The following is a 14248-nucleotide window of genomic DNA, read 5'->3' on the forward strand; positions in this document are numbered from 1 at the left end:
ACACACACAGTGAGTTAGTCAATGGTGAGTATTTATTTCTCTAAATCTCTAGAGATTGTAACACCTCTGCGTGTTTACATCTTTTTATTTTAGCAGTACGTAAACAAATCCACACACAGCGTGATAGAAATAACAGCTTTGGGAGTGTGTATTCTGTATACTGTGTGTGTACATGTCATGTGGTGAGTAATGCCTAATTTAGCTGAGTATTTATCAGAGTTTATTGGAGTCTGTGACTCCCTGCCTTACCTACAACACAGCCTCAAACTGGCTGTATTAGAGTCTTAAGAGAGCACACTAAACACTGTTTCCTGTGAGTACTGATCAATTTCCCTGTCATATCCTTTATGTATTTTACCCTAAAATCCCGTCATGCTCCATGTAAAAGAGTCAATATTTTTGATATCACAAATATAAAATCCAACCAACATAAAGCCATACTATAAGTCCTTCAGTTCCACCAAGCTAACCAACAAAAGCAGCAGTAACATGTGTAACAGCCGGTGTATTTGGGTGTTTACTGCAACACTGGAAACACCAGCAGCCACTCTGAGGGCATCGAATCCTGACCGTGGCATGACGCTGGTGAACATTTCCTTCCTGTTTTTCCACTTTCTCTGTAAGTGAGAAGAATGAAGGAGGTGAGTGCTCCTCAACAAAAGAGTCAAAAGAAAATGTTTTCTGCTCTTGCCTGGTAACTTGTCAAACCAAGAAGAATAATTACAGTCTGAAATGATGCGCTGTCTCCATTATGCCCTCCATTATGTTATTGCAAAGGTCTGACACAAAAATACTTAATAAAATGCACTGTAAAAAAAAGAATCAATATATTAGACATATGCATATATGTATGTATATTCAGCAAAATTCCACCAGAAATATTGTAGAAAAATAGCACGTATTGAGCTTAATTGAGGCAGAGTACATGAGTTCACACTTAGAGCCTAACAGAAGCAAATACTGTCAGTTTCCCTTTTATCAAATGTGAAATCAGTACTGTTTAAAGAAAAAGCCTTTTTGACACATTGAGTCCTGCATTCTTCTACAAAATCCATCGTCCCCAGAATGTTTTTTTTTAAGATTTTCATAGTTCAAAGACTGATTTGGAGGATTAAAACCACAACCAGACCTCAGACAGGATGATTACAGTGCCACAGTACATTTTGTAAAAAAGAAAAACATGAATAGCAGCAATCAAAATGATTATAATAATCAAACAGTTTTGGTCAGTGGGGCTTCAGCGCTCAATTTACCACTTATTTAAGTTTTTTTGTCTGTGATTTTAAACCATTACTGCCACCTGGCAGCAGTAATGGTTTAAAAGTTGTCAAATGAACTTTATACAGTATTACCTTGAACAGGCAACGATTCAGCTGACAGTTACAGTATGCGTTAAATAAAGCCACCAGCCTGTAGACATTTGCATATCAAGCAGTGCCAAAATAATCACTCAAGCATTCTGTCATATGGATCCAGCTCATATTTAGTTCACCATGTGGTCCACATTGAAGAAATGGTTTGCCATATATTAACATTAATTTGCTTAATCGAGCGTCGATGAACTTTTACATCCCTCCAGTGAAGTCCTCACACCCCCATCTCCTCATTATTCCTCTATGCTCAGCTCAGCGCTCCGCCGCTCTTACTAATGCTGAGTCAATTACTTGTGCAGGTGCTGAGCCTCAACAAGGGCCGTGAGGTGTGTGTGTGTGTGTGTGTTTGTGTGCGTGTCGATGGGGGTTGGGGTAAGGTGTTTACTCTTTGTGTGTTGATTTTCCTGAGCCGAGTGTCGGGCAACAAGATTGTCAAACTTTATATAGATAGAAAGAGGGAGAGGGCAAATGGCAAAATGAGAGGTATTAGTATCAAACAAAACTAAAACTCAAAGCTAAGAGCCCAATAGTAGTCTTTAGAGGCTGCAATTTCAGAACAGGCCATGACAGTGTTGGATGGCATGAATGGCATACTGTTGATTTGGATATTCTTCCAGCTTTGTGACGAAAGGAGACAGAAATGTCAAAGTGGTCTCAAGAAATCTGCAAAATCAAACACGTTCTCCCTCTGGGGGAAGCTAAATGTAATCAGCTCGCTATATTGTTCAAAATCTAGTTTGCGAGCAGTTATTTGGGGTTGAAATTAGAAATGTTGGTTTAAGAGTGGCAAAAAGGAGTATCATCAAAGTTCAATTTCATGGCAAACTTGACAATTTGGCCTGAAGTCTGCGTTTGAGTGAATATTATGTAAAACCAAAAATAGAAAGAGATCTTGTGGGGATCATAAAAGTGTGACCTGCTGATGTGTGGGAATAGAACAAAGTGAGAGAATACAGTTGACCACGTGACCTGAGGCGAGTCAGAGGAAAGCTGCGGTCACCAATGAAACTCTGCCTGAAGGGTTGTGACAAAGCAAAGGAGAGGCGATCATCTTACTGTAGGATTCATTCGCCGAGGCCCATTATTATTGACACCAACATTTGTGGGCATTTTGTGTGATGAGATATCTTTCTGTGGACCAAAGTGTTTGGACTGATGGACAGACAGATGGACAGATCAATCCACCACCATCACAAACTGCTGCTAGCGGATCACAAGGAGAAATAAGAGGGCCTGAAAGAAGGATGAGAGGCAGACACACAGTGGGAGGGATATTAGACTGTGCTTTTCACTGGCATGTTAATTGGACTGGGCTTTGCTGGATTGCTGCTTTGTCTTTTTCTCATTAACGGAGCAAATTAAGAACTTTTCAAATCTCTGTTAGCCTGTTTAACATATTCATACTCTGTCTTTCTGTTTGGCTCGCCGCACTTTTAAATACTCTTTGGACTGAGCAGACTCATTGTTTTCTGCCTTGGTTGTCATTGCCACGCAGTGTGCACCCTTTGTTGTTTTATGGGCAGACTCTTTTGTAATGGAAATAGCAGCGACTTCCAACAACTGTGTAAAACAAAAAAATCAAGAAGCACACACCAGACTTTGACTTTTGCAACTATAAGACTACAAACATGCACGTCGTACGTACACAAACACAAACAGCGCAACAAACGCTACACAAAAGCAAAGGCAAGCGTAGCTGTAACAGTATACGTGGTAGGTACATCGTAACAAATTGGCACGCACACACACACACACACACACACACAGTGTTCCTGCACACGGTGCTCTTGACGAGGCCTATTGTTTGTCCTTGACATTTTAAAGTATTTGATGAAAGGCTGGTATGAAAGGGCCATGTGTTGACGTCATCACAAATCTTCAAAAGTGATTTCTTTGTTCCTTCTCTTAGTTGACTCAGGGGACTTCTGCGCTCGGAGTGGACTTGTTGTTAATTAACCACACAGTTGTGTGATTGAAGTGTGTGTATACATAAACGTGCACAGAAGTAGCTATCGAAGAAGTGAAGGGGCTTCCTACATCTACCCTTCATTATTATTAAAGCTCATTCTCTCTTGGAATAGCTATATCGTACAATCAAATCCGTATGTTGGATACAAACACTGGTTGTTTTTCTCTCTTTCAATTACCCAGTTTTTATTCCCTGTGTATTACAGAAGGGCCACCAGAGACTTAACATGCATTTTTCATACAGATCCTCTTAGTGAAGGAGCAGCTGTGGCTCAGCAGCCATGCAGTAAGAAACTGGAGCTTCCAGATTTGCTATGTTTGTGTGCGAGTGTCTGTAAGCCAAATATGTATTTTTACATGGTTGCATGGTTTGACTCGTGTCCACGTCAGTGCGTCAATAAAGACTCTTAATTTGATAGTTCTGATTACAAACTGCTCTTCTGTGGCTTACTATCTGATACGGACTCATAATCATGAATTGCTCTTTCATTCTGTTTCATTATTCAGTCTGATATCATGTTCATGTTGCCATTTTTTGTTTGGCAAAGGGACGGTTGTTTTGTCTGTGACTTACACATCTGTCCTGTCAGAAGTTCATTAAAGTGTTATTATTTCACAACCTGTATAGATGCATTGGTCTACGCGTGTCGCCAATTATGTGAAATCTGTTCTGTTGCTGTGTTTCTGGATCATGCGCAGGTTGATAATCACACCAGCAAAGTTTCCGATTGTCTTGGTTGTTTTTTACTTCGGCACTTGGGCAGCGATTCATTGGTCTGGAACCAAGTTAGTCGTATAACAAAATGTCTGTCTTCTCCTTCTGTCTGCACACTTAATGTTAATGTTTGATGCAAGATCCCTTGTTGGGTTAAACACTCGTGTAAATGAGCCTGGGGCACTGAACACAGTGTCTGTCTCTCTCTCTCTCTCTATATTCCAGTGCATGTGAAGGCAGGGACGTGCGAGGTGATCGCTGCCCATCGCTGCTGCAACAAGAACAAGATCGAGGAGAGATCTCAGACTGTCAAATGTTCCTGCTTCCCTGGACAGGTCGCTGGCACCACCCGGGCCATGCCCTCCTGTGTTGATGGTATGTACTGCTTTTCGTGTGCACGTTTTGCACGCTTTCATGTGGATTAACATGTTTTCAGGGTATGATGATGGAGTATAGTGTTAATTCAGGCAGAACACTAATTAGTTCGATTGGTTTGTAATTTTGGATTACCTGTAATGCCTACTAGAGGTGCAAAGCTTAACAGTTAAGTATTGTAAATCCAATACACGCTCTTTTTCCATCCGACAAGCAGTTCTGACAGAGTGAACTGGCCCTTTAAATCCTGGTTATTGAAGCCATGTCAGTCTGTTTTTCAGGGACATGCGCCGACACAGTGTAAATACCAAATTCAGGAGGATGACCTTGACCCAGGTCAACAAGTTAGCAGCATTTTAGCGGAAACATCTGAAAATCTCATTCATGCAGGTGCATCGCACGGCCATTAGAACCTGATTTCTTTCACCTTTACTCTCCTGATATGCTCCCAACCTCCTGGTGTGCTTCATCTTTTAGTATTCCTTATCTAATGTACATGTATGTGTTTGTTAGAGAACTGATGGATTAGCTCTGCCAGCGTTGTTGCTGCCTGGATTCTTTAAAAGCTACCTCAAAGAGCAGAGCCTTTTCTGCCAAATCTAATATTACAACCATTTGCTATAAATGTTCAATTCCGTCACGGTGTCTCTGACTGGAATATCAGTTATACTGTCTGGCCGGTCCTGACGCAATAATCCTCACAAATGTGGCACTCAAAAACATAGTTAAGTGTTATTGGACCCAGAGTTTCAGTATGAAATGTTTTATTACGTCATGCTGCATACATTTGTCCATTTTAAACATTTACTCTGGTGTGTGCTACTCCCCTCTGAAACTTATGAAACTTTGATAAATGACTGGCGTACACTTTGACAGTGATTACACAGATTTGTTGTGTACTGGTAGACAGAATACTGGTTGGCAGTGTCCTTGTAGCCACTGGTGCATGGAGCCAGATGGCAACCGCCACATCTCAAAAATTGAAACTAATGTGGACGTCCTCAAACTTGCATTATTTCAAATGGCCATCAGGGAGCGACTCATCTTGTTGCAAAAACAAGTCTCATTGTATAAAATCAATGAGAAAATGACCCTAATTCTCAATTGATTTATTACCTCAGTAAACATTGTAAACATTGGTTTATGGTCTCAATTGCTAGTTGCAAGTCCTCTTCAGTACAGCATGATGTTCATTTAGTAAGTTATGGTCCCATTTAGAGTAAAACAGACCATAAAACAGGGCATGCTTTAGGGCGTAGCTACCTTGGGATTGACAGGCCGCTATCACGGTCTGGGAGCTGGCTGTGTTTTTGTCTTACGACTTTAACCCTTTCACAGTGCGTTTCAGTTCATGACAGTTCATTGTAACATAAAAATGTCTTATTCATCCGATAGTTGTGCTTCGCTCCACCCTCTCGTGTCACTTCTTGTTGCTAAAAAACAAGATAACGGCAGACCAGGATGGTATACAGTCTGTGGAACAGAACCAGACAAACCACAACCGTACTCCCACTTTCCTGTCCAGCGTTGTTGTTGAGGAATTCAGAGGAATTTCAAAGATGGCTATTACCCTAATACACCTTAAAGATAAAAAAACCTGAATCTGAACTATTCTAACAATAAAGGTAATCTGTGCTTCACAACCAAGGAAATAACGCCAATGACATATAAATGTAATATAACAAATTATAATAAAACAAAATTACTTCTTAACTGAGAGGCAGAATAGGGAAAATGCTCCATGGGGAGGAATTCAGGTGCTCCTGCTGTTATATTGACCACTTGAGTCAATTTTATGTGAACATAAACAGACCACCAACATGAATCCTGCAGAAAATATCAGAATCTCCAGGAAGTGTTATCTTTCTGGAGCTGCTTTGCTGACAATGAATGAAGGGTTGATTCTGCAGACCCAAATGTGTATCTGTGCTTTTAAACAGAAATGAGCTTCGTTTCACAGTAGTGCACAAACCAGTGCCTGCAGCTATAAGAGTGACACTTCAGGAAATCACAGACTGCAGTCTCTCCGGCTCTCCTGTTGCTTGCCATTGGATTTCATGCTAAAACTCTAAATCGTTTGAAAGGTATTTAAAGTCAACAAATGAGGAAATGCAACTTTAACTTTGTTTAATGTGCTGCTGCCTGTGTTGTTAAGCAGGCTTTCCCCGGTGAGTTTAAATAAAAAAGAAAATTGAATTAACTACATCTACATTTTAGAGTTATAGCTGGTGGAGCTGAGTAGTTTAATCTTGAACACAGCATCATATTTTATTGACTGATTACACGTTTTGTTTGCAAAATCTTGATCTTAAAAGTAACTGCAACTGTCAGATAAAATGTTGTGGTGTTGAGGTAAATTACAATTAACTCAGAATTGTACTTACAGTACAGTACTTGAGTAAATGTACTAAGTAGCATTCCACCACTGCTTAATGTATGAGGAAACCATTTCTAACTAAATACAACTTGAATACATTGTAAGTGCTCACAACTCTATCCACTTAGAGAGGGTTTACAAACCATAAAACTCTTAAATTGCCTGAGGATATGACATCAATATTGAGTTGACACAAATTCTGACAGACCACATAATGATGACTTGATGAAAGTCGGCCGGACTTTTGTATATTAGGACTTCTCTGCTCAGAGCGGTTATCTGCAATATCTCATTACTAAGAAATCCCCTGAATAGTCCTCAGACGCTACTGCAAAGTTGGACTGTGAGTATCTCAAAGTGCCTCTAATCTCCTGGGAATTACGTCACCGAGTACAGGCTGTTTTCTGAGAATGTATTTAGTTTCTAAGTTGGAGTGGCAATTACTGAAATCCTTACATGCTAACCATGTTATTACCTGGTAACTAACTGTGGCAAAATGCAAAGTCTTTAGAGATAAATAAAGGATAATAATATTGTTCATATGTTTGCACATTCAGTCTGTCAGTTTTTACTGAGGTGAGTGTTATTCACCTTTCATCAATCGCCTTGTTCTTGATGCGTCTGGTCTTTCGAAGCCTTTTCCCGTTTTGTCTTTTCCTAAAGAAACTTCATCAATTCATTTCTATCTGATTTGACATGTTGAGAACAAATTTACTTTCAACCCTAAAAGATGACATCATATCCCAGCTGTCTCACGCATATCTTGCCTCCAGTTTTGTCCTTTTTTTCTATATGAATTGAAAATGTAAATGGTCCCTTCTGTGCTGATTACACCCACGAGAATCTAGTGCCCATGCATGCAGTAACAACTTTATTTATTAAAAAGCTAAATGAGACAACGTGCAATGGAATCAGACTCAGCAAATAAATCATGACATACATGGAGCATGTGATTTAAACTGAAGCTGCCTGCTCCACTGAAGAGACGAAATATAGTAGTCGACTAATTGAGTAGTAGATTGACAGAAAACTATGGAACAACCATTTTAATCAATTAATCGTTAAAGTTTGTCATGCCAAAATGGCAGAAAACGCTGTTTTCAGCCTCTTAAATGAGATTTCCTGCTTGTCACTGTTTTATATCAAATTAAACTAGACGTGAATCGATACTGATAGTGGATTTCACGCCCGTGGCTAAGTGGAAAGCAGAAGATTGGCGGTTCAATCCCCGGCCCCGGCCCCGCTAGTCGCATGTCAATATGTCCTTGAGCAAGACACTTAATAACCCCAAATTGCTCCCGTAGCTGTGCCTACGGTGTGATAGAATCGGAATTGTAAGTCGCTTTGGATAAAACCGTCTGCTAAATGACTGTAATGTAATGTAATAATCTTATAATACTGACTCAAACCGCTGGATCGAGTATCAGTGACAATATGCCAATCTGGTATCGGATACCATTATTCTAATAAATAACAATTCAGTACATTTGTATTTATTTGTTTTTTTAGTTTTACAGAGTTAGGAAAGCAATGTTTAAATCAAGCCTGATGTTGCTTTACACATCTACTGATGCTAGTCTCATCCACAGAGTGGGGCATGCGGCTTATTAATTAAACACTGGTATCAGATTAGTACTCGCAATCAGCAGATACCCAAAGCCCAAGTATCACTTTCTGTACCGGGGTTGAAAAAGTCGGATTGGTGCATCGCTATACTAAACTGAAATCAATCATGAAAATGATCATTGATTGCAGCTCTACTACCAACTGTTTATCTTGATGCGCCCAACTCCTCATATATGCAGCCGTAGTGGCTGGAAACAAACATTTAGTTGGAATTCCCAAATACACGGTCTTGAAACACACGAAAGCACGAAACGAAAACTCCCACAAACATCGAGTCCCGTCTTTACCAAACTAAATATGTTCCGCTCTCTTCTCTCTCCCCCCCCCCCAGCCTCCATTGTAGCTCAGAAGTGGTGGTGTCAGATGCAGCCGTGTATGGATGGTGAAGAGTGTAAGGTTCTCCCAGACCTCACAGGATGGAGCTGCAGCACAGGCAACAAAGTCAAGACCACAAAGGTTGGTGTTCACACAATCTCTCCCTCTGTAATATCTCAAATTCTCTCTCTCTCTCTCTCACACAAACACTCCTTTCATTCCTCTCCCACATACATGCATGCACATGCAAGGTCAGACCCATCACGAAGTGACCCACTTGCACCTGTTGACCTGAATCCTGTCTCCATCCCGAACACTCTTCTCTCTTTTTCCCTCCACATCATTATGTTTCTCACCCAATTTATCTCTCTTTACTTTCTCATCCTGCCCATCTTGGATCTAACATCACACAGTCTGTGAAGAAAAAACAAGGCCAACAGCAACAAGGAAAATAGAACACACACACACACACACACACACACACACACACACACACACACAGGCAGAGAGAACATCACAATTCCCTTCACTCCCACTTGCCCTGTTTCCCTGCTTCTGACTGGCATGCCATCTGACTCGATGCAAAAACAACTCACCAAGCGGATACACTAGAGTGGTAATTGTCCTCGGATAGTTTCTTACGCTCCGGTTCGCCCATAACACAGTATGTTCGGCTTGGGAATGTGTGTGTTCTTACTTATGGTAATAATCTTACTATATGGACTCATGAGTCTGAAATAAAAGTTGAATTTACTTGTATTTCCTTAATTTTCAAGCACCGTCCAGTTGCCTGTGTGTGTGTGTGTGTGTGTGTGTGTGTGTGTGTGTGTGTGTGTGTGTGTGTGTGTGTGTGTGTGTGTGTGTGTGTGTGTGTGTGTGTGTGTGTGTGTGTGTGTGTGTGTGTGTGTGTGTGTGTACATTAGCCCCGGCACCTGTTGGCTTCTCCTCAGTGACTTGACATGAGCAGACTCTCGGCTGCCTGTTATGGGAGGGAATTTGTTCGGACTCACCTCTTGTCTCTGTTTGCTTCTGTTTCTAACCTCCATCCTTCTCTCTGCCTTCTCGTCGTCCATTATTCATGGCGGGTGCAGACCTTTGTTTTCTGCCTAAATAATTGATTGAAGGCGTGGTCAGTGGAGAGTGCATCTCCTTGGGAGAAAGAGACGGATAAGTAAAGCACAAGACACGCGCAGGCTCCTCTCTCTTTCCCACTCTCTCTTTCTTGAAAGTCCTACACACCTGGTTGATTAAGAATTCCTCCCCTGCTTTTTCCGCCGCTCACCTCTCACCTAGCAAAGTGGATCTCACACCCTCAAGTTACACTCTTTCCTTCTCACTCTGAAATACTTTTCCGCTGTGCTGGCCCAAGCTCAAATATGAGTCAGCCTCTTCATAAGTGTTACTGAACTTTCCACATTCACTTCTCAGATCACAGTGCGATAAAGAGATGGAAATAGAAAAAGACAGAGTGGTCTTGGAGTGTGCAACGGGCATAATTGAAGAAAAAAAGGCACACAAGGGTTGATCAGATATGAAGATGATGTAATTTCTGAATATGTGAGTGTGCCGTTCTGAAGTTGATTCATATATCTGATCTCATGCATTTAGTTTTATCAAACCCAAAGCGGGCATTCATAATTTCCTGAGCGAGATCAAAGCCAACCAGATTCAGCCAAGCATCGCTTTATCATCGACTCTGTCGCAGTTTGAAAGAGCACAAATATTTGCTGTCTCTTGCATTCAGGTCTTTGATCAATGATCTGTGTGAGCGTGTGTGTGTGTGTGTGTGTGTGTGTGTGTGTGTGTGTGTGTGTGTGTGTGTGTGTGTGTGTGTGTGTGTGTGTGTGTGTGTGTGTGTGTGTGTGTGTGTGTGTGTGTGTGTGTGTGTGTGTGTGTGTGTGTGTATGTACACACTATGTGAGTGTTTTAGCTGATGTGTTTGCCTGATGATGAAAAGAGTGATTATTTTTCTCCTCTGGTGTGGTACGTTGAGGTCAAGATGCGCAGGCATCCAGATCAATAGCATCGAACGCTCTCTTATAGTCCCATTAAGACCCGCTCGTAAATTGAAATTGACGATAGAGAGAGAGAGCGAGAGAAAGAGAGAGAGAGAGAGAGAGAGAGAGAGCAGTATGAAAGGAAGAAAGAGGCAGTGGGAGATGGATGAGAAAGAAAAAATAACAGGTGGAGGCAGAGGTGAAAGGAAGATAAAAGAATATTGGAACTGGTCAGCTGACAAGGAGCTTAAGCTTGTGTGTCTGGGTACACTGAGCAGGCAAGAACACAAAAGAGGGTTTGGCATCTCTGCATCCTCTCCATCCATTCCTGGCTGGGAGCAGAGGAGAGGAGGAGAGGAGGAGGGCAGAGGGAGGAGAGAGGGAGGAGACGGGGGACAGTTCGATCAATGCCAAATAATATCATATGGATGAGCAGACAGACACGGCCGGGCTGCCAAGCCACTGAGCTGTCATACCCTGCAAGGCATGTGTGTGTCATTTGTGTACAGTAGATGCACACGCAGCGACACATCAACTGAGAAATGACAAGGGGTATGTTTCACTTCCTATATAGAAAACTTACTTTACACATTGTGAAAGCACCTTCGATAGAATCAATGCAAACAGGGAATCAAGACCCGTGCAAAGTTGTTTGATGCAGCTTTTACATTATCAAAGAAAATGATAAATAATGGCTTTTCTGAATCTAACTTTGTGTGACTAAGTGAGTCATAAAGAGTAAAATGTAGGACTGTAGGGGACATCTGCCTTTCGGCCATCTGAGCAGCCACTTGTGTAGACAGCTATAACTTGTGGAATAACTCATAGGCCTGGATCTGACACTTGAGCGCTGCTTGCGTTTTTTTGTAAATTGAGATCTAACTACCTACATCCGCTTTCTAATTGGGCACAGAAAATGCCACCTACAGGCATATTTAAACAGGCAAGGGGATGAACACCTAAAAGGGACCTTGAAACACCTTAAAGCATGGAAGCCACTGAGAGGTGCGTGTGTATAGTGAACTGGCGTGACAACAAACGCCTGCAGTCTCTTTGATCAGGCACAGCAGTAGATGCCTGAAGGCAATGAGATCCGGGCCCAGGAAAGGTGGCCCGGAGCCATAGGAGGCAGATACAGTAGAACAGCTTGGAGATAACGCTCCTCTGAGCCCTCTCAGTGATGGCTGGCCTTCACACTTTGTTAGCTGGCACCTGGGTCGGACAAAAGACTGAAGTCCCTCGACAGAAAACACAGAGGGGATAGCATGTGTTGGAGCTAACAGGGGAAGCCACTTGGGAAACACAATGAGAAAGACAAGGCGTGCAGACAAAAACAGTATAAATTTGGGGAGACTGGTCTACTACATGCCCAAGCACTGGCAGTTACACAGCAATTTGTGTCTGTTTGTTCATTGGCCGGTTGACAATGTCTCCTAATAGCTTGAAATAAACCAAAAGTGAGTCCACGAGCAAAGAAAATGGAAAGATGGATAGACGCGATAAAGAGACCATGTGATTAGAGCAGCCGTCTCGACAAACAGACGGAATTAGATGGCAGCGGGCCAAGCGCTGAGAGGGGAGACACTGTGGGCCATAATTCAAGCTGTGTCTGGTTTAGTCTCTTGCCAGGAGAGAAAGGACAACGTGCTAGCCACGATGTCGGTGCTCCACCAACATGAATCACTTCCCATTATTTCCAAATAGCAGACACTGCATCATTTCATATGTTCTACCGAAATTGGCGTTCTGTTTCCAGCTTCATCCCAACTTGTTTGTTTTGTTGGACTATTTTGAGTGACCTACTTTCTTCTCCCCCTGTTTCAGGTGACCCGATAGTCCCGCCCGTCTCAAGGAGAGCAGAAATGGCGTTGGAGTTACTTAAATAGCACAATGGACCTATCAGTGGTGGGGAAACGCACTCAGACTTCTATGAGGAACCAGTAATTGTTTCATTTTTCTGAGGATATCCAAGGTGTGGAGGCTGAAGATACAGGACTCTAACACCGTCTTCCATCAACTTAAACACAACTGAGTGTCCTTGGTCCTCTACCGCACAGGACCGCATCACCCACAATCCTTTACTGCTTCTACAAACAACAAATTCAACCAAGTGAACTATGACCTAAACAGCACTTGATTAAATGACAAAAAACTACTTTCTTTTCAACAACCTGTATCCTTCATCTCTCTTTTATGGCTTAGTTGTGTTCCATACGCATACAGGGAGTAAAGGGGATCTGGACTTTAGACGACTATCCTGCATTATAAACGTCACTACAAAAATGGGGGGTGGAATCCAGATCTCATGTAGTCGGGATGACACGTTTAAATTTAACTGTGCCACACGTGACACACCTGATGCTGTCAAAGTGTTTCTCAGATCTGAAACTAAACCGTTACTTTTGTTCAGATCTCACCTCCATAAGAGTATTTTACCTTGAATAGTTTGTGGCTTACCACATGCCATTTTTTAAAATGGGGAGACAGTTTGTCAGTCTTCTTTTTTCTTTTGTTTTTTGACAAAGGACAAAATCCTTTCAGGGTGAGGTTAGACTAATACCAAGTAGATGTTATGAAATATTGAAACATGTATACGTGTAAAAAATGGTCCATGGAATCAACGGGGCTAAAAATAAAGTGACGCTCTAATGGTTTTAATATCTGTGTTTTTAAACGCCTGTTAACCGCTATTGAGTACATGTGTCAGTATTATATGAAATGAATAAAACCTTTCAAAAGAAAATACAAATCTCTGCTCTTTGTTTTAGCCCTGAATGTTAATGTTTGTGGAGATTCAACCAACCATTAGATGCTTGGAGCTAGAAGCATTACTGATAACGTCGGTGTGAGTTGATTTCCAAGAAACCTTGAGGCATTAGGAAACTCAAAATCATGAATTGTAAGTACTGGTGTTATTGTGTTGGCTCCAAGAGATGTCATCAATAACGGGTAATTGCTTTCCTGTTATTGTTCTCATTAAATTGTATCACCTTTAGTTCCTGCTTCAAACAAACACTGTAAACTGTTCTGTAACAGACGGAAAAAGCTCTAAATATCGAACGCTGTTCTTCCTTTGCTGACCTCTGTGTCGTCGTCGTTGGAGGGATTTCAACTTTTTTACAAACCGGTTCATTTGGCTGAAGTTTTCATCACGGAAATGTCAAATGCAGGTGAATAAGGAAAACTGTGAGCTGCTTGAGGCAGTACTCATAACACAGACTCTAGTGCAGGATGTCGTGGCTCTATGTTTGGTATTTTATGGAGCTTGATTAACAGGTGAGTTTATTTTAAACACAACGATACTATTACCAACGAGGGGTGTCACGATTCTCTAAATCCACCATTCCATTTTTAATTTAAACATCTTTTTTTCCAGACGGGTGTGCCTTTGTTAGACTATCGAGTCTTGATTCATAAAGATCAACAGATCATTGGTTTTATGCCCTGACATCTGTCATTTACATTTTTAAATTCGTCTTTAAAAAGATAGGCAACATGGTCT

General features: G+C 41.5%; 1 protein-coding gene across 1 annotated transcript; it reads left to right on the plus strand.

The window, feature by feature from the left end:
• Positions 1–632: 632 nt before the first annotated feature.
• On the plus strand, positions 633–12646 carry LOC306708294 (chemokine-like protein TAFA-2; the record flags this gene model as incomplete). The annotated part of the gene is made up of 5 exons (XM_079176096.1): positions 633–641; positions 1625–1694; positions 4282–4431; positions 8766–8890; positions 12571–12646. The coding sequence occupies 5 exons, from the start codon at positions 633–635 to the stop codon at positions 12580–12582; spliced, it is 366 nt and encodes a 121-aa protein (XP_079032222.1). The 3' UTR covers positions 12583–12646.
• Positions 12647–14248: the final 1602 nt, after the last annotated feature.

This window comes from Pholis gunnellus (assembly GCF_910591455.1).
Source record: "Pholis gunnellus genome assembly, chromosome: 2".
In the NCBI taxonomy this organism is placed as follows: Eukaryota; Metazoa; Chordata; class Actinopteri; order Perciformes; family Pholidae; genus Pholis; species Pholis gunnellus.